The following is a 21,707-nucleotide window of genomic DNA, read 5'->3' as shown; positions in this document are numbered from 1 at the left end:
CGAATAGAGTTTGACCAAGTGTATGGAGGTCCAGCCTCACGGGTTGGATGACTCTTATCTCTCTCTCCTCCAGGCTTCTCTGATTCCTGGGTAGAAACAGCCAACATCTGTTGGTGTCTGGGCCTCGACAAACGGCCATCGGCCTAGTGTGTGCCCGCCACCTGCGCATATTTGTAAGTATACCACAGAAAGACTGCACCAGCCATGCACCCACCAGCCATCTCACACCATGGCCATGTGGACAATATCAGACTATAGTAGTAATGAAATTAAGATGGTTCAGTGAGTTTATTTCAGTATAAAGTAAAAGGGTTTAGGAGATTTTCATTACAACTCCTATAAGTAGACTTAATGATATATTGATCATTATGGGATTGAAATGTCGATGACATCACTTCATTGTTATCCTCATTAAATACTGTCTGGTTGGCCCCCGGGTGCGCAGTGGTCTAGGCACTGCATCCCGCGCGCTAGCTGCGCCACCAGAGTCTCTGGGTTCGCGCCCAGGCTCTGTCGCAGCCGGCCGCCACCGGAGGTCTGTGGGCGGCACGCACAATTGGCCTGCGTAGTCCGGGTAGGAGGTTTGGCCGGTAGGGATATCCTTGTCTCATCGTGCTCCAGCGACTCTGTGGCGGGCCGGGCAGTGCGATGCTAACCGAGGGGCCAGGTGCACGTGTTTCCTCTGACACATTGGTGCGGCTGGCTTCCGAGTTGGAGGCCGCTGTGGTTGGGTTGTGCTTCGGAGGACGCATGGCTTTCGACCTTCTCTCTCCGAGCCCGTACGGGAGTTGTAGCGATGAGACAAGATAGTAATTACTAGCGATTGATACACGAAATTGGGGAGAAAAGGGTCAAATTTATTAAAAAAAATTAAAAAAACTGTTGGTTACAGTTGGCAGTGGTAGCAACCATGATTCATGTTTAATGTCTGACTTTAGTCACATTAGTTTGCATGACTGTGGATATGCTGTTCTGTAGTGTGAAGACATTTATTCAATTATACAGACGATAACAGTACATTAACTAAAAATAATTTGAATAAGGATTTATACGTTTTGATATAGTGCGGAAGTCTACTTTCTTTATTCTATGTGGTCGAAACCAAATGCGTTATTGTTTTCCTTAGAACGGACGATTCTTAACTTCACACTATGGTCTGAGATGGCAAATTTATAGCATTTAATCTCTAATTAAACATGTTGCAGCAGCTGTTAAGTTGTAAGATGATCTGTGTAACTCAGGGCAGACTGGCCTGGGTCACAGAATATTTTCACCAGGATCCAAGAATTATAAACATTTACACTAACTTTGATCAAAAACAAATCAATATCACAACACATATTTAGAAGATGTTATGTGTAAGCGATGGCTTGTTCCTACTTCAACGTCGCAGTATCTAACAATACACAACAAATAACACAATCTACAAGTAAAGAATGGATTAGAAATATACATTTTAGAAGAGCAAGTCTGAGTGGCATTGCCTAATAAAGTCCTGGCTCCTGGGCTAGCACCAGTGGGTCCCGCGAGCTATCCGTTCAGTATGTTTTGCATGCATTCGTGGTCTTTCCCTGCTAAATAATTGACGAGCAAATATTGCATATGAAAAGACAAACGTCCCCAAGTCAAAGCTCATCTTTGTCAGATTCTGTCTGAGTATGATTATGTCTGTGACCGTTAGTCCAGCCTGTTGTTCAGCAAGGGGGAGCACATGATGTTCTACATTCTTTAACATAATGCGGTTCTTTCGTGTTCTTTGAACATAAACACCTTGCCTCACGTCTGAAAGATCAAGGTGTCATCACGACTTATGATTCTCGAGATTCCATAATGTCTTTGATGTTGCCTTTTGTGTCACGGTTTAAACAAACCACTGTGAATCTCAACGGACTGTACCACAGGAAAGGCTCTTCAACTACTCAGATGCTCATCATCAGGAGAGGAGTTAACGGAGGCTTAACATACAGAAAAAGCGTGTGACCTGTCTGAACTGTTGATACTCTTAGTTACGTTGTTTGCTAGAAGGTCCTGATGGTGCTCCGTCCCAAGGTATGTCTGTCTTTTTGACATTGTTACCTCTTCTAAGTCAGGGCACCAAGGGTCACGAGGGCGCACACCCTAGAGGGTCGTCTTTCTCTTGGTTCTTTAGCGGCAGTTATGAAAGATGACGTCAGTTCCTGTTCTTTAGCCCTTGTGGTTGAAGCCTGATGGTTTAATGCTCCAGGAGCTTTGAGATTAGACTGACGTCTGGGAACAGACCTTCTCCTCTGACTGACCAGGCCAGTATCGAGCATGGAGGGACCTGAACTCTCACTGCCTGTTACACCCAGCATGACACAGCACACTGCCCTTCACACATTAGAAAAAGATACGTTGAGCGATGTACTTCTATTAGGTGGAGTCATTAACTCCACGCCTCCAAAAGTGTAGTACAACTATAGATTTGCAAGTCGGTTAGGACATCTACTTTGTGCATGACAAAAGTAATTTTTCAACAATTGTTACAGAAGACATCACTTTTTTTTTGTCCGTTATTTCACCAGTAATTGACTGAGAACACATTACAATAGCCATGGATCTTTATGACCTACAGAGAGAGGATACGCGTACTCCCTCCGAAGACTGCCACCCTAACAGGGCAGTGTCCCCAATCACTCGCCTGGGCTCTGGAAGGATTAGACCAAAGTCCACTGCGCCTCACACCACTCCAGCAGCATCTGGTCTCCAGGGACTGACCAAACACCCATCGCTTAGCCGAGCAAACAGCAGTGGAATGCAGGGTGTATGCTGCTGCAATCACTTATAGAGTCACTGCATCAAATTCAGTGGGTAAAGAAAGGCCACTCCTGTGGGTCTAAAAGCTTGAAAAGCCTCAGAAAATGATCAGGCGGGAAACTGCGAGTAAGGCAATGTTACAATCATCGTTTCTCTCTTTATAGATAGTGTGTGCAGCGTGTGCGTCTCTTTATAGTAGTGTTTGCACAGTGTCTCTGTGGTATAGGTCACCTTAGCTGTTTCCATAGATCTGCCTCTCCTCTCGATTTTGTTGGTGCTCGTCCCATCCGAGATGCTGTGTCTGGGCTAGATCATCTCATTAAAAGTGTGTCGATAGATAGATACGTTATCTTAATACAGTCCCCGCCCAATACGTAGCTCTGTGGACGTAGAGAACTACATGCTGATTTCACGTCAAGTGTTCGTGGAGGGCTTCTCTTTTATGGTAGTGTACGGTGATGTGTCTGCGTCTTTCCAGTGTATCGTGCTAGATGTACTTGTGTCTCTCGTGCTCCTGCTAACGATAGGTGGACGGTGAGTGCCCAGGCATCATCATATAAGTGGTATGGTAAGGTATTGCTGCAAGTCATTCTCTTCTCAATCATCCGCGTGTGCGTACAAGGTGCTCTCATAAGATGGTACTGCTCCCAGATGGTGCTCCTCTACACCATTATGTAGTGTCTTTGGCAAATGTCTGCTGTTATGGTCAAGTGTGAAAAGGCTGCTCCCTTCTCAAATGTAAAAGTGGTCTTAGGATTCTCGTCATGACTCTATAATGTAGCTCTCTAGCGCTCGTACTCTCTTATACGATAAGGTGTGAGAGAACGATTGTCTCGTCTTCAAGATATGTATCGGTAGCAAGCGGGTGCTCACATCTTGTAATGTAGGCGGCTTTGCTGATCATACCTGGCATTAGGTAGTGTTCCAGCGCAGTGTCTCTATCAGTATTGATTGGAGTCTGATCAAGGGCCCATGTACTATGGGACAGGGCCTGTGATGATCTACTAGTGCCCTCCTAAGAGTTGGACGTCAGTGGGACCACATGCTTGTTAATATCCCCCATCGCAGGTAGGATATTTGGGAAATTCCTCCTACTTTCCCCCGTCCAACAAGTGGTCGTGGGTTGTCATCTAATTTATAAGTAGTGTTGCCGGGCTGCCGCGCTGTACATCTTATGTGCCAGTAAGTTTGCGTCGTGCAAAAATCTCATATATCGTACCGTGTCCTGATAGAGGTGCCTCGTCATACTTATGTAAGTGTATGTGGGTGTATTCATCTCTTTTTAATGTAAGTGTCGAGGGTGTCTCATCATATTACTGTAAGTTTGCGGAATGTCATACATATTTAGGTAGATGTTACGTCCGTGCATCTCGGATCATTCCCTAGATGTGCTGTCCTCGTGGTGGCTACGCGTATCACGTGCTGCCTAGCTGTGTGAGTCGGTCTCTGGCGTTGTCGGTAGAATTAGTACCTTCTTTCCCTAATATTGTATTGACACCTCCCCCACAGTCCTCCCCGTCCCCGCAGAGCCTTATGCGTCTACTTTCGGCTTATCGTGGGCGTCCATCTTCGAAAACTAAGCTTTAAGCAATTATGAATTCACTATATATGACCCAACTATAATTACATCTTAACCAGATAGATGCCAACGAGCGCTAGACACAAGGTCCTCAAATCGATAACAAATTGCCGCGTGGCCCACGATGTAGAAGCAAGCCATTCCGCACCCACATCCCAACAAACCCCAGACGGTTTAGCAGACATTCAGTGGAGCTAGAAAATAGCAACAGTGTGACAAGTATCAAAGACCGAAGATATCGAGTAGAAAAGTAATGAGACATGTATTAATCTGATCCGTACCCGAATCATGCACATACAAATGAACGTTTGGCGGCCAAGGGAAAGATCTAGAGGAGGGAGCAAGCAAGAAGCCGCGCCTTGTCGCAACAAAGCAGTGGCAGCGTAGCGCTAACTCCGCCAATATAGCAAGTCAACACGCGTTACACTAGGAATGCTAGATATCTCACAGCTGGATAGAATGTAACCCAACATATAGCTAGAACTATAGCAAAAATGGGATGCAACAACGGCCACCGAACAATTAACCGACTCAAAAAGGGAGTGCCCCACAGACTAAACCAGGTAATAGGCCGGGCCCGTGGGTGGCACGCGAAGAAACAGAGGGCTTACCATACTTGATCTCCTACGGCTACTTACTGCCATGACCTGCTAGTGTTAACAGGCTCTCGGCGGCTGCCAGTCGTAGCCTTCAATTCCTGTGAGTACTGTCCTCTGTGTGCCCAACAGACTGGTGCTTCCAAAGCCTTGAGCTGCCAAGGGCGAAGGATATCTAAACCCGATGAATCTTCCTTGCAAGTTCTAGAAGCATTTTTCCTCGCCTCTTCATGCTCAGTGCTGGGTTTCTGCACTGGTCAGCGCATCAATGTCGCAGAGCCACTGAGCCACTGAGAACCGAGAGCGGCACAGACAGAGCCGACGATCTCCCGAGCTTCGCGCTTAGGGAGGACGGTACTAATTGACGTAAACTCTGATCTATAGTCCCCTCCAAAGCCAGAATCTACTCGCCTTGCTGTCGGGCCCTGCCTACCCTATGCACTTCCTAGGTCTCTCTGCCAATGACGTGTCGTGAGCATCAGTAAGTGCTACAAAACACAGAAGCTACCTAGGCTTGAAAAACTCAGTAAGAAACGAACTAGCGTGCACCTCTCACCACCCCATGCTTAAAAAGCCCACGACATGGGTCCTAAGAGCTGCTTACAAGAATGATCCTGGACGCCGCCACAGCTGGGATTCGGTCAACGGAAGCAATGAGCCGAGGCAGCCAAAGAGAGCGTACAGGTCGCAGTGGTGGGTAGTATGTGTGGCTTTGGTGACAAACGGATGGCACTGTGATAGACTGCATCCAATTTATTGAGTAGGGGTATTGGAGGGTATTTTGTAAATTACATCGCCGAAGTCGAGGATCGGTAGGATGGTCAGTTTTACGAGGTATGTTTGGCAGCATGAGTGAAGGATGCTTTGTTGCGAAATAGGAAGCCAATTCTAGATTTTACTTTGGACTGAAGATGTTTGATGTGAGTCTGGAAAGGAAAGTTTACAGTCTAACCAGACATCTAGGTATTTGTAGTTGTCCACATATTCTAAGGTCAGACTGTCCAGAGTAGTGATGTCTGGATGGGCGGGCAGGTGCAGGCAGCGATCGGTTGAAGAGCATGCATTTAGTTTTGCTTGTATTTAAGAGCAGTTGGAGGCCACGGAAGGAGAGTGTGTATGGCATTGAAGCTCGTCTGGAGGGTGTTAACACAGTGTCCAAAGAAGCCAGAAGTGTACAGAATGGTGTCGTCTGCGTTGGAAGTCGGAAGTTTACATACACCTTAGCCAAATACATTAAACTCAGTTTTTCACAATTTCTGACATTTAATCCAAGTTAAAAAATCCCTGTTTTAGGTCAGTTAGGATCACCACTTTATTTTAAGAATGTGAAATGTCAGAATAATAGTAGAGAGAATGATTTATTTCAGATTTATTTATTTCATCACATTCCCAGTGGGTCAGAAGTTTACATACACTCAATTAGTATTGGTAGCATTGCTTTAAATTGTTTAACTTGAGTCAAACGTTTCGGGTAGCCTTCCACAAGCTTCCCACAATAAGTTGGGTGAATTGTGACCCATTCCTCCTGACAGAGCTGGTGTAACTGAATCAGGTTGTAGGCCTCCTTGCTCGCACACGCTTTTTCAGTTCTGCCCACACGTTTTCTATAGGATTGAGGTCAGGGCTTTGTGATGACCACTCCAATCACCTTGACTTTGATGTCCTTAAGCCATTTTGCCACAACTTTGGAAGTATGCTTGGGGTCATTGTCCATTTGGAAGACCCATTTGCGACCAAACTTTAACTTCCTGACTGATGTCTTGAGATGTTGCTTCAATATATCCACATCATTTTCCTTCCTCATGAGGCCATCTATTTTGTGAAGTGCACCAGTCCCTCTTGCAGCAAAGCATCCCCATCCCAAGGATGAACCAGACTTGTGGAGGTCTACAATTTATTTTCTGAGGTCTTGGCTGATTTCTTTTGATTTTCCCATGATGTCAAGCAAAGAGGCACTGAGTTTGAAGGTAGGCCTTAAAATACATCAACAGGTACACCTCCAATTGACTCAAATGATGTCAATTCGCCTATCAGAAGTTTCTAAAGCCATGACATCATTTTCTGGAATTTTTCAAGCTGTTTAAAGGCACAGCCAACTTAGTGTATGTAAACTTCTGACCCACTGGAATTGTGATGCAGTGAATTATAAGTGATTAGCCAGCAGCATACCACCCTGCATACCACTGCTGGTTTGCTTCTGAAGCTAAGCAGGGTTGGTTCTGGTCAGTCCCTGGATGGGAGACCAGATGCTGCTGGAAGTGGTGTTGGAGGGCCAGTAGGAGGCTCTTTGGTCTAAAAAATATCCCCAAGCCCCAGGGCAGTGATTGGGGACACTGCCRTGTGTAGGGTGCAGTCTTTCGGATGGGACGTTAAACGGGTATCCTGACTCTCTGAGGTCATTAAAGATCCCATGGCACTTATTGTAATGTGTTCTCAGTCAATTTACCTGGTGAAATAACGGACAAAAAAAAAAGTGAAATAATCTGTCTGTAAACAATTGTTGGAAAAATTACTTTTGTCATGCACAAAGTAGATGTCCTAACCGACTTGCAAAATCTATAGTTTGTTAACTAGACATTTTTGGAGTGGTAGAAAAACAAGTTTTAATGACTCCAACCTAAGTGTATGTAAACATCCGACTTCAACGGTATCTTTTTAAATAGTGTATGTGAAAGGGCCTCAGTGTGCTGCTGGTCATGCTGGGTATGTAAACCAGGCAGTGAGAGGTTCAGGTCCCTCCATCTCTGACTAACTGGCCCTGGTCAGTCAGAGGGAGAAGTGGTCTGTTAGCCCAGACGTCAGTCTACATGCTCCAACTCGCTCCTGGGAGGCATTAAACCAATCAGGCTTCAACCACAGGGGCTAAAGAACAGGCAACTGACGTCATCTTTCATAACTGCCGCTAAAGAACCAAGAGAAAGACGACCCTCTAGGGTGGCTGCGACCCCTCAGTGACCCCTTGGTGCCCTGACTTAGAAGAGGTAACAATGTCAACAAGAGACAGACATACCTTGGGGACGGAGGCACCATCAGGACGCTCTCTAGCATCAACAAACGTCAACTAAGAGGTATATCAACAGGTTACAGACAGGTCACACGCCTTTTCCTGTTGATGTTAAGCCTTCCCACCGTTGAACTTCCTCTCCCTGATGGATGAGCATTCTGAGTAGGCCTTGAAGGAGCGTCTTTCCTGTGGTCACAGTCCGTTGAGATTCACAGTGGTTTGTTTAAACCGTGACACAAAGGCAACATTCAAAGGACATTATGGAATCTCTGAGACTCATAAGTCGTGATGAACACCTTGACTCTTTCAGACGTCGAGGCCAAGGTGTTTATGTTCAAAAGAAACACGAAAGAACCGCATTATGTTCCGAAAGAACTGTAGAACATCATGTGCATCCTCCCTTGCCTGAACAACAGGCTGGACTAACGGTCACAGACATAATCATACTCAGACAGAATCTGACAAAGATGAGCTTTGACTTGGGGACTGTTTGTCTTTTCCATATGCAATATTTTGGCTCGTCAATTATTTAGCAGTGGAAAGAACCACGAATGCATGCAAAACATACTGAGACACATGCTAGCTCGGTGAACACTGATGGCTAGCCCAGGACCGCCCAGGACTTTATTTTAGGCAATGCCACTCAGACATTGCTCTTCCTAAAATGTATATATTTCTGAATTCCATTCTTTAACTTGTAGATTTGTGTATATTGTTGTGTATTGTTAGATACTGCTGCACTGTTGAAGCTAGGAACACAAGCATTCCGCTTACACACACAATAACATCTTCTAAATATGTGTATGTGACCAATACCATTTGATTTGATTTGTTTATTTGGATCAAAGTTATGTGTAAGTGCTTTATTAATTCCTGGAATCCTGGTGAAAAATATATCTGTGTTGACCCCAGGCCCAGTCACTGCCCTGAGAGCTTCACAGACAGTCATCTTACAACTTTAACAGCTGCTGTCAACATGGTTTTAATTAGAGATATCAATGCTCCATAAATTTGCCATCTCAGACACATATGGTGAAGTTATATAGATACAGTCCGTTCTAAGGAAAACAATAACGCATTTATGGTTTCGACCACATAGAATAAAGAAAGTAGACTTGCCGCACTATATCAAAACGTGTAAATCCTTATTCAAATTATGTTTTTAGTTAATGTACTGTTATCGTCTGTAATATTGCAATAAATGTCTTCACACTACAGAACAGCATATCCACAGTCATGCAAACTAATGTGACTAAAGTCATGACATTACCAACATGATATCATGGTATGCTACCACTGCCAACTGTAACCAGACAGTATTTTTTAATTTTTTTTWATAAATTTGACCCCCTTTTCTCCCCAATTTTCGTGGTATCCAATCGCTAGTAATTACTATCTTGTCTCATCGCTACAACTCCCGTACGGGCTCGGGAGAGACGAAGGTCGAAAGCCATGCGTCCTCCGAAGCACAACCCAACCACAGCGCGCCTCCAACTCGGAAGCCAGCCGCACCAATGTGTCAGAGGAAACACCGTGCACCTGGCCCCCTCGGTTAGCACGCACTGCGCCCGGCCCGCCACAGGAGTCGCTGGAGCACGATGAGACAAGGATATCCCTACCGGCCAAACCCTCCCTAACCCGGACGACGCTAGGCCAATTGTGCGTCGCCCCACAGACCTCCCGGTGGCGGCCGGCTGCGACAGAGCCTGGGCGCGAACCCAGAGACTCTGGTGGCGCAGCTAGCGCTGCGATGCAGTGCCCTAGACCACTGCGCCACCCGGGAGGCCAACCAGACAGTATTTTAATGAGGATAACAATGAAGTGATGTCATCGACATTTTCAATCCCATAATGGATCAATTAATCATTAAGGTCTACTTATAGGAGTTGTAATGAAAATCTCCTAAACCCTTTTACTTTATACTGAAATAAACTCACTGAACCATTTAATTCATTACTAACTATAGTCTGATATTGTCCACATGGCCATGTGTGTGAGATGGCTGGTGGGTGCATGGCTGGTGCAGTCTTCTGTGGTATACTTACAAATATGCGCAGGTGGCGGGCACACACTAGGCCGATGGAGCCGTTCTGGTCAGGACCACAGACCACCAACACTGTTGGCTGCTTCTTACCCAGGGAGATCAGAGGAAAGGCCTGGAGGGAGAGAGAGATAGAGAGGTCATCCAACCCGTGAGGCTGACCCTCCATCACTGTCAAACTCTCTCCTTCGCGTGCCAGGGACGCAATGCCATGGCCAGGGGAAATGGCACCCAGGTTTTTTTTTAAAGACAGAAAGCCCCAAACTCATTAAACCCAGACAGGAGTGGAAAAAATACCAGAGCCGGACACCACAGGATGCTCCCTTTAAATAACACACTACTTTCCATCAGGCCTGAGCCATGAGTTTTCCCACCGGGCCACTGGCATCTCCCCCTCTCTGTTTTACAGGGGCACAGCACATACCCCAGTAAATCCCCTCGCACGTCCTTAAGAGAAGCAGCAGAGGTATCCGTCACTATATCCTGCTGGAATTGGCGTGTTAACTTAAGTGGTCCAATCTTCCTCCTCACACCTAAATTGGATCAGTAGGGGAGTGAATCAGTAGCGACATCACAGCTAAAGGTGTCTTACCTTACTTTCCAACAGCTTRACCACACCAAATATGTAGCCTAACCCTAGGTATTTCATATACCGGACCAATTTCAATATGGCCGCTAAAACCGGGACTCTAAATGGAGTGGTACATTACAGTGCAACAAATGGAGCCGTACTCTAATTGCAGTATCTGATTAATACAGACATGAAAGCATTAATTACAGTAATGATGCCGGGAGAATAGAGACAGCAGCCATTATCTGTAACATAAATGTTCTGTCTCGGAGTAGATACACTCTAAATGAGATGAAAGAAGGATGGTAATGGCGGCATCGAGTCTGTGAGGTGGAAGGATAATGACGGCAGCAGAAGCTACCTTCCGAGCGTAGCGAGAGAGGAAAGAGATAGGTAAGAACATTTTTCCTAAGTGGCTGAAACAGATGAAACGACTTCCTGGTGTCATTAAGGGTGTAGTAGTGTGTCTCTCGCTGCGCTGATGTGATGACACCCTCTCTGACTTGCTCCCCTGTGGCAAATGCTAACGCTAATTAGCACAGCAGCCCAATAAGGACCAGCCATCTTTGATAGGAGTGACATTCAATATCCACATACTGTGAATGCAGTGCCTTTTACAGCAGCATCCTAACTGTATTTTCTATCTTATCTCAACTTGCTTTAGGATTGGGCCATTAGCGCTAACAAAATGATTAAAGACTAAAGAGAAGGTCATTATAGTGGATATCTAAAATTCACATCCAGTGGAACAAGCTGGATTTAGAGGAGTAGGTTGCCCTGGTCTGGGTTTAGTAGTCAGGGTGTAGCCTTGCTACCCTGCCTCCTATCTGGAGGAATGCTGTTATGTCAGCTCATGGTGACAGGCTCTGCAGTCCTATCCTCATACATGTGTGCGCACCCAACAACACACACACACACACACACACACACACACAAACACACACACACACACACACACACACCACACACACACACACACACACACACACACACACACCACACACACACACACACACACACAATAGCTGTATGATTGACTCTAATAAGGTCCCAGAGGCTAAGCCTACTTTTTCTTTGTACACTTATTTTACCAGGTAAGTCGACTGAGAACATATTCTCATTAACAGTAACGACCCTGGGAATATTGTTTTTAATTGTAAGTCTAGCGGCCAGCTAACTATCTAAATTGTGCAAGCATGCGCATTACCGACCGTGGGGCCTTGATCATCCGTTTATCATATTAAAAACTGCCTCACCCTATGGCAAAATGTGCATAATTTCAGGAAATTAGCTGTAAAACTGCAAAACGAAATCTCTGCCCATGGCAAAATGAGTAGAATTGCATGAAATTAGTTATTATATTTGTGGCCCCCACCCCCATCAAAATTGCCATCCCTGCACTATAGGGCCTCTGCTCCTTCCATCTGACACACATACACAGACAAACCACACACACATGCACCCAGACCCACGTGTCCACCACACACACATACCACACACGTGTCCCAACCACCACACATCACCCACACCCACGTGTCCCACACACACACCATGCACCACCACACGGGTACACCACACACACATGCCACCCACACACGTTCCCACCACACACACATGCCCCACACCACGTGTCCACACAACATGCACCCACACCACGTTGCCCACACACACACATTGTCACCACCCCACGTGCACCCACAATACCCAACCACGTGTCCACAAAGACAAATACAAAAAAACAAAACAGATTATTTAGTATTTTCACAATATAATTTTTCATTATTTTAAATCATCAATTAAATACTATTCCTTATACATAGCAGGTGGTAAAGCTTCATGACACATTTGCTTTGTAGATCTACAGATTAACATTATGGTGCCTGGTAAGGCCAAAATGCACAAATATCCAACTTCAATTGAGGAACACGCTGAGATGGACCTTGATGGGCCCGTGTGTTGATGCCGGGGTTGAGTCTTTGAGTATATGGGGTGGATTACTCTGTGAGGGTTCATGTTATCTTGCAAACGCAACCACTGTAGTGAAATCAAAGCCTTACTACTGCACTTTGATTCTGCGTGTGGGTGCATAGCCCCAGGCGAGCCAGACGCTGTTTGTCTAGCTACGGTGTGTGTGCTGCGGCTGCGTTGCTGCGTGCGTCTTGCGATAATGGTCCATGGCTAGAGCAGACGCAGCCGCAGCACACGCACGCAGCTAACAAACAGCGTCTGGCTCGGCTGGGGCACTGCACCCACACGCATGACATCAAGTGCGAATAAGGCTTTTATTTCACTACAGTGGTTGCGTTTGCAGATAACATGTGATCTGGTATAATATGGTAGGTGGATGTGGTTGAGGTAATCAGACGCTCTGAGGGGAGCTCTCACCTTTCTGTCTCTCTCTCTTTTCATCTATAGGAGAGTGTTTCGTCTGAAAGCTCAAGAACATTAACACACCACACCGGGTTCCTGTGGAGGATACGACTGCAGGGTTCAACCAACGACCGTCTGGTCCAAATGTCCTGACACGAAGTGTGTTCCTGACAGTCCACACTCCCGTACACTTGCTGCTGACCACAGGCAGTCTGACTGGGAGAACCAACTTACAAGAACGCCTCACCACATATTTACACAAATATACATAACACACACACACACACACACAACACACCACACCACACCACACACACACACAACACCCACACAACACCCACACACAACACCACACACCACAAACAACACAAACCATTAGGGTCTGATGTAAGGGGCATATGGACTTGGCAGACTGGCTCCCAGCAGGGGAGCAGATCAGTCTCTCATCAGGCCCAGTAGTGAACAGAGGAACAGAGGCTCTGATGTGCCTCAGGGTTTATGGATCAGAGACACAGTACTGATGAGAGGGACAGTTCTTCCACAACTGTAAGTAAACTTATTTTTCCAAAAACACAGAGAACAGAACAGAACTGTGTGTTCTCTAAATCTCTATTCACAGTTCATATGTCGCGAGCTCTTAGAAAGTTGCATGGTTTTGAAATACTATTAGGTGGAACAGCATCAGAGACTGAGAATTGGAGAGATGGATGGATGGATGGATGGCACAGCCAGAAGAGGACTGGCCACCCCTCAGAGCCTGGTTTCTCTCTAGGTTTCTTCCTAGGGAGTTTTTCCTAGCCACCGTGCCTCTACATCTGCATTGCTTGCTGTTTGGGGTTTTAGGCTGGGTTTCTGTATATGCACATTGTGACATCTGCTGATGTAAAAAGGGATTTATAAATACATTTGATTGATTGATGGATAGATAGATTAATGAGTAGCCCGAAAAAGGTGGTTCTTGGAGAGGGGAAGGAGAGAGGAGTGGGGGGATAAGGGTGGTACATAAAGTACCTTGGTGATGGCGATGGCACAGGCATGCCCCCAGATCTCTATCAGCTGCTGCTGGCCAAACCTGTAGTCCCTCAGCAGCTCTGTCTCAATGGCTGCTGTCTCCACTTTACTGTAGGGAAACACAACACAGAGCAATAGCATTAGCATCATCAATCAATCACAATTCAATTACATATTATGTACGGTAGCACTGTTTATGCATCTCTCAGCAAACTAGATCTAAACCTCAAAAACCTATGTTGCTGTGTTGCGTGTTAGATGAAATGCTTGGTTGGGGATTGTCTGATGCCTGAGGTATTTCCTTTGAGTTTAATGACACTACCAAGTTGYAGTTTATGAAGTAGGTATTTATATGGCTCTGAAACAGGTATACAGGTAAGGCTGACAGTTGAAACAGGCCCAGGCCTGAACTGATGTCATAATTCTGCCATGTGGGCTCATTTAACCAGAGAGGGAGCAGCTGTGGAAACACAAGAGAAAGTACACTATTCCATATTACACTAGAGACACCTGGTGGAGAGATGGAGTACTACATCAAMACTTTCTCTGAATACGATGGAGAATATTATAATCAAAGCATATAGTATGACAACATACACTGAGTATACCAAACATTAGGAACACTTTCCTAATAATGAGTTGCACCCCCCCTCAATTTGTCGGGGCATGGACTCCACAAGTTGTCGAAAGATTTCCACAGGGATGCTGGCCCATGTTGACTCCAATGCTTCCCACAGTTGTGTCAAGTTGGCTGGATGTCCTTTGGGTGGTGGACCATTATTGATACACACAAGAAACATGAGCTTGAAAAAACCCAGCAGCGTTGCAGTTCTTGACACAAACCGGTGCACCTGGRACCTGCTACCATAACCCGTTCAAAGGCACTTACATCTTTTGTCTTACACATTCACCCTCTAAATGGCGCACATACACAATCCATGTCTCAAGGCTTAAAAAATATTATTTAACATGTCTCCTCCCCTTCATCTACACTAACTGAAGTGTATGTATGTCTGTCATGGTGTATATCATGGAAAGACCAGGTATTCTTAATATTTTGTATACTCAGTGTATATCATGGGGCGGCAGGTAGCCTAGTGGTTAGAGCGTTGGACTAGTAACCGAAAGGTTGCTAGATCGAATCCCTGAGCTGACAGGGTACAAATCTGTTGTTCTGKCCCTGAACAAGGCAGTTTACCCATTGTTCCTAGGCRGTCATTGAAAATAGGTATTTGTTCTTAACTGACTTGCCTAGTAAAAGAAAGGTAAAACATATTTTTTTTAAAGAGCAGGTGTTCTTAATTTTTGTATACTCAGTGTATATCTACATTGACATGTTTGTAAGGTATAATAATCAAACATCTTTTGATAGAGTGTGAATTGATCAATGGAGTCACAACGTTCTCACAACAACACTGTATTGCAGTCAGTAATTGTGGATGTCCTATTTGCTCAAAATGTTCCCAGATGTTTTTGGATAGTATTTTCCTGTGTTATCAAGACAGCATAGATTAATTTAGTTTGCCCATAAGCAACAGAAAACGCGAGAGAGGAAGAGAGAGAGGGGAAGAGAAGGCGAGAAATAGAGAACTTCCTTCAAGATCAATACAGAAGCAGCAGGGTCGATCCCTCTGTGTGTGTGTGTGTGTGTGTGTGTGTGTCGTGTGTGGTGTGTGTGTGTGTGTGTGTGTGTGTGTGTGTGTGTTGTGTGTGTGTGTGTGTGTGTGTGTGTGTGTGTGTGTGTGTGTGTGTGTTGTGTGTGTGTGTGTGTGTGTGTGTGTGTGTGTGTGTGTGTGTGTGTGTGTGTGTGTGTGTAAGATGTGGATTAAGGCAGCCCCCCGCACCTCTCTGATTCTGAGGGGCTCTTTTTAAAATTGCGGAAGACACATTTCAATTGAATGCATTCAGTTGTACAACTGACTAGATTCCCCCTTTCCTCAAAGGGGACATTTGTGGTTCCAGCAGGAGTATTTTTGTTTACAGCAGAATGTATTTGTCAGCTGATGCTCTGCTCACACACACATGCACACAGGCTCGTGCGGTACCGGAGCGCCAAGTCTAGGTCCAAGAGGCTTCGAAACAGCTTCTACCCCCAAGCCATAAGACTCCTGAACATCTAATGAAATGGCTACCCAGACTATTTGCATTGCCCCCCCTCTTTTACGCTGCTGCTACTCTCTATTATTATCTATGCATAGTCACTTTAATAACTTTATGTACATATTATCTCAGTTACCTGGACTAACCGGTGCCCCCGCACATTGACTCTGTACCGGTACCTCCTCTTTATAGCCTCGCTTTTGTTATTTTACTGCTGCTCTTTAATTATTTGTAACTCTTATTTCTTACTTTTTWAAATGTATTTTACTTTTCTTAAAACTGCATTGTTGGTTAAAGGCTTGTAAGTAAGCATTTCACTGCAAGGTCTACTACACCTGTTGTATTCAGCGCATGTGACAAATAACATTTGATTTGATGCACACACAGTTGTAGAATTTTGCATTTTTCAAACACCTGAAACTGTATTTTCCCGCAATCTAGAGCCATAATCATTATGCTTAATTTGATGTAAAAAAATATGTCTATTTTTCTGCATACAGTATCTAAGCATACCTCTTAAGCTGTCCTCCTGATTGGTGGTTCTTTTTTAAAGAAACTAAATATTCTTCTCTGCATCTCTGCTAAAATCTGGATAATTGATTGAAAGGAATGTGAGTCTTATTTAGTACATTGCTTGTTTTTCTAAAGTCTACCAGCTAGCTGCTCTAACATGATTGACAGCCTGAAATGGCTTCTTGGTTATCAGGTCATGAGATTGGGAACCTATCTGGCCTAGCTAAAACCAACTTCAGAAAATTGCTTAGTGGTTAGTAGAATTACAGAGAAACTAAGCATTATTATTTAAATGTAAAAAATATATAAATAAAAACAGGACAAATCTGAGGGGGCACATGCCCCTGTGCCCCATACGGGCATGATGCCTCTGGACTTAATCATCCTCCACTTGTGACTACAGAGGAAAATGGAGCATACAGCGAAGCTAAAAGGGCCACTGACATCTAAAGCATGTAACAACTTCAGGAAGCTCAACAAGGACTAAGAAGGTTGTCCCTGATGTAAAACCTAATTCAGATATCTTATGACGAAACACTCTAACCATATTTCAAGGTCTCATGCAGATGAAAGTCACATGTTGAAACCACTTAAAAACAGTACAACTTAATGCCCTGGCATCACAGGCAACAACCCTACATTCACATCTCGCTTAAACCAATAAACATCATCTTCATTTCACTGTGACTAGTTGAATGCTAAAGGTTGCCCCAGCATTGGCCCAGTGTTCTCTTCTCTTTTAGCTCTAAGATCACTGTGTTAAAACCTACCGCGTCCAACGGGGCTTTTGGCATTTAGCTCAGCCAACGGAGCATCACACCCGTCACCCAGGGCTAGCCTGGGGCAGACTTCCTGGCTCACTGTGACATGATGGTCTTTACAAAGATCATATTAGTTTATTAGGTTGGATGGCTGCTCTCATAATAGGACGATAGTACTTTTACAGTAAGCAATGTAGCCTACAATTCATCCTTGGTCACTGCCTGTAGGCCTACATAAAATGTAAAGCTAACCCTTGTCACCTTGGCTAGATGTTGCCCGTAAGCACAGATTTAGTATCAGCTAACCCTCCACAACCCTAACCTTAACCAGTACGGTGGTGGGGGGGGACATAAAACTGACCTTGGAACTGCGTCTGTCTGGAAAACATCATCCTACTCCCCTGTCTTCTAGACCAGGCCAAATGGCACCCATATGGAGCCTGCTYGATCCACATAATTCAATATAACTTATTATACACTGCTCAAAAAAATAAAGGGAACACTAAAATAACACATCCTAGATCTGAATGAATMAAATATTCTTATTAAATACTTTTTTCTTTACATAGTTAAATGTGCTGACAACAAAATCACACAAATTTGATTTACATTGATAATTTTTATCAACCCATGGAGGTCTGGATTTGGAGTCACACTCAAAATTAAAGTGGAAAACCACACTACAGGCTGATCCAACTTTGATGTAATGTCCTTAAAACAAGTCAAAATGAGGCTCAGTAGTGTGTGTGGCCTTCACGTGCCTGTATGACCTCCCTACAATGCAACAATGCTTGGCATGCTCCTGATGAGGTGGCGGATGGTCTCCTGAGGATCTGCTCCCAGACCTGGGGAAAGCATCTGCCAAGTCCTGGACAGTCTGTGGGCAACGTGGCGTTGGTGGATGGAGCGAGACAGATGTCCCAGATGTGCTCAATTGGATTCAGGTCTGGGAACGGGCGGGCCAGTCCATAGCATCAATGCCTTCCTCTTGCAGGAACTGCTGACACACTCCAGCCACATGAGGTCTAGCATTGTCTTGCATTAGGAGGAACCCAGGGCCAACCGCACAGCATTATGGTCTCACAAGGGGTCTGAGGATCTCATCTCGGTACCTAAATGGCAGTCAGGCTACCTCTGGCGAGCACATGAGGGCTGTGCGGCTTCCAAAGAAATGCCCACCCCACACCATGACTGACCCACCGCCAAACCGGTCATGCTGGAGGATGTTGCAGGCAGCAGAACGTTCTCCACGGCGTCTCCAGACTCTGTCACGTCTGTCACATGTGCTCAGTGTGAACCTGCTTTCATCTGTGAAGAGCACAGGGCGCCAGTGGCCGAGATTTGCCAATCTTGTGTTCTCTGGCAAATGCCAAACGTCCTGCACGGTGTTGGGCTGTAAGCACAACCCCCACCTGTGGACGTCGGCCCTCATACCACCTCATGGAGTCTGTTTCTGCCCGTTTGAGCAGACACATGCACATTTGTAGGCCTGCTGGAGGTCATTTTGCAGGCTCTGGCAATGCTCCTCCTTGCACAAAGGGAGGGTAGCGTCCTGCTGCTGGGTTGTTGCCCTCCTACGCCTCCTCCACGTCCCTTGATGTACTGGCCTGTCTCCTGGTAGCGCCTCCATGCTCTGGACACTACGCTGACAGACACAGCAAACCTTCTTGCCACAGCTCGCATTGATGTGCCATCCTGGATGAGCTGCACTACCTGAGCCACTTGTGTGGGTTGTAGACTCCGTCTCATGCTACCACTAGAGTGGAAAGCACCGCCAGCATTCAAAAGTGACCAAAACATCAGCCAGGACGCATAGGAACCGAAAATGGTCTCTGGTCACCACCTGCAGAACCACTCCTTTATTGGGGGTGTCTTGCAATAATGCCTATTAATTTCCACCTGTTGTCTATTCCATTTGCACAACAGCATGTGAAATTTTTGTCAATCAGTGTTGCTTCCTAAGTGGACAGTTGTATTCACAGAAGTGTGATTGACTTGGAGTTACATTGTGTTGTTTAAGTGGTCCTTTACTTTTTGAGCAGTGTATATCTTTGGCTGGTCAATGAAACATAAATCCTTGTTCATGTTCCTCCCAAGTCCCAGCGATAAGATAACACACAGTACCGTAGTCCTTCACTCAAGCACATAAAAGCCCTCGAGGGAAAGGGAGAGATGGATCCAACTTAGGTGCACCAAGGGGGACCATATGTCAGTGAAGGTGCTCTGAAGAGCTGAGGAGGAGGGGGGGGGGGGGGTGTTGCACATACGCTTGAGTGGCTGGAACAGCAGCAGCAGAGACAGTAACAAGCTGGAGGAGACCCAGTGTTGCACCCCTCCCTCCCCTGGAGTCTCCATTAATCTCCATGTGTGTGGCGGCCATGGTGTGTCATTGCCTCCTACCACTCAGGCTGTGCCCAGGGTGCTCAGCTGTGATCACATGCCTGTTAATGAGCTGTTTACCTCCACAGCCTAGTTGTCCCTGAAGGGTAGCAGACACACACACAAAACAGAGGGGGATACATGCACACGCATGTGAGCACTGCACGTACATGCACATACCTTTTCAAACACACACTTACTCACATGAGCAGATGGCTGCTCGCAAAACACTTCTCCACCACGTCACACCAAAAACATACATAGGGCCTACACAAAAAACATTCACGACAAGGCTGTGGCGACCACATGACTCAAGCATCAAACACTTTCCAATGACTAATGAACTCATGTTTATGGAGAGAGTCACAAGCTGTCTGACAAAACTAATGAAAAACACAGAGTGCCTGCAGTAACGCTGTACTAACGCTGTACTAACAGTTACACTCTCAGGAGACTGATTAGGTCTTGGATGATGAAGTGATTCATATAAATTGCAGCCTGTTTAATTGCATGGAGTGTCAATCCATCTCAATTACGGTAACCCCCTCTCCAGACTCTGTTCATTAGACAAAGTTACATGAAATGTGTGCAGGCAGGCAGACAAGCTTACACTTTTTTATAAATAACAGAATAAAGTATTAAGGCTGTCTCTCCTCCTCTCCCATGCCCTCCTCTCCTCCTCTCCCATGCCCTCTCTCCCCTCTCACATGCCCTCCTCTCCCATGCCCTCCTACTCTTCTCCTCTTGCTGCCCTCCTCTCCTCCTCTCCCATGCCCTCCTCTCGCATCCCTCCTCTCCTCCTCTCACATGCCCTCTTCTCGCATGCCCTCCTACTCTCTCCTCTCTCGCATGCCCCCTTCCTCTCCTTCTCTGTGCATGCCCTCTCTTCCTCTCCTTCCCATTGCCCTCTTCTCGCATGCCCTCCTACTCTTCTCCTCCGCATGCCCTCTCTCCTCCTCTCCCATGCCCTCCTCTCCTCCCTCTCCCATGCCCTCTTCTCGCATGCCTCCTACTCTCTTCCTCTCGCATGCCCTCCTCTCCTCCTCTGCCCATGCCCTCCTCTCCTCCTCTCCCATGCCCCTCTTCTCGCATGCCCTCCTCTCCTCCTCTCCCCATGCCCTCCTCTCCTCCTCTCCCATCCCTCTTCTCGCATGCCCTCCTCTCCCATGCCCTCTTCTCGCATGCCCTCCTCTCCTCCTCTCGGATGCCCCTCCCTACTCTCCTCTCATGCCCTCCTCTCGCATGCCCTCCTCTCCTCCTCTCGATGCCCTCCTCTCCCCTCTCACTGCCTCTCTCGCATGCCCTCCTCTCCTCCTCTCGCATGCCCTCCTCTCCTCCTCTCACATGCCCTCTTCTCGCATGCCCTCCTCTCCTCCTCTTGCATGCCCTCCTCTCCTCCTCTACTCCTCTCACATGCCTCCCTCTCCATCCCTCCTCTCCTCCTCTTGCATGCCCTCCTCTCCTCCTCTTCCTTCCTCTCACATGCCTCCTCTTCCATGCCCTCCTCTCTCCCCTCTCTCCTCTACTCCTCTCACATGCCCTCCTCTCGCATGCCCTCCTCTCCTCCTCTTGCATGCCCCTCCTCTCCTCCTCTCCTCCTCTCACATGCCCTCCTCTTGCATGCCCTCCTCTCCTCCTCTCGCATGCCCTCTCTCCTTCCTCTTGCATGCCCTCCTCTTCGCATGCCCTCTTGCCTTCTCCCTCCCTCTTGCATGCCCTCCTTCTTGCATGCCCTCTCTTCCTCCCTTCCCTCTCACATGCCCTCCTCTCACATGCCCTCCTCTCCTCCTCTTGCATGCCCTCCTCTCCTCCTCTCTCTCTCACATGCCCCTCCTCTCACATGCCCTCCTCTCCTCCTCTTTGCATGCCCTCCTCTCCTCCTCTCACATGCCCTCCTCTCGCATGCCCCTCCTCTCCTCCTCTGCATGGCCCGTCCTCTCCCCTTCACATGCCCTCCTCTGCATGCCCCTCCTCTCCTCCTCTCACATGCCCTCCTATCTCTCTCTG

At 46.4% G+C, this 21,707-nt stretch overlaps 1 protein-coding gene across 2 annotated transcripts in view; it reads right to left on the bottom strand.

Moving 5' to 3' along the window:
• Window positions 1–21,707, bottom strand: part of LOC111953079 (yjeF N-terminal domain-containing 3-like) — a 90,138-nt gene that overhangs the window by 6,189 nt on the left and 62,242 nt on the right. For both annotated transcript variants that reach the window (XM_070435144.1, XM_023972176.2), the window contains 2 exons: window positions 13,948–14,056; window positions 10,000–10,110 (listed from right to left, as the gene is read on the bottom strand). In XM_070435144.1, the coding sequence (XP_070291245.1) occupies window positions 10,000–10,110; window positions 13,948–14,056 (220 nt within the window). The remainder of the gene's footprint in view (window positions 1–9,999; window positions 10,111–13,947; window positions 14,057–21,707) is intronic.

The sequence above is a fragment of the Salvelinus sp. IW2-2015 genome, linkage group LG26 (assembly GCF_002910315.2).
Source record: "Salvelinus sp. IW2-2015 linkage group LG26, ASM291031v2, whole genome shotgun sequence".
NCBI lineage: Eukaryota > Metazoa > Chordata > Actinopteri > Salmoniformes > Salmonidae > Salvelinus > Salvelinus sp. IW2-2015.
The sequence above is the reverse complement of the archived record's forward strand: the minus strand, read 5'-3'. Positions and strand labels throughout refer to the sequence as shown.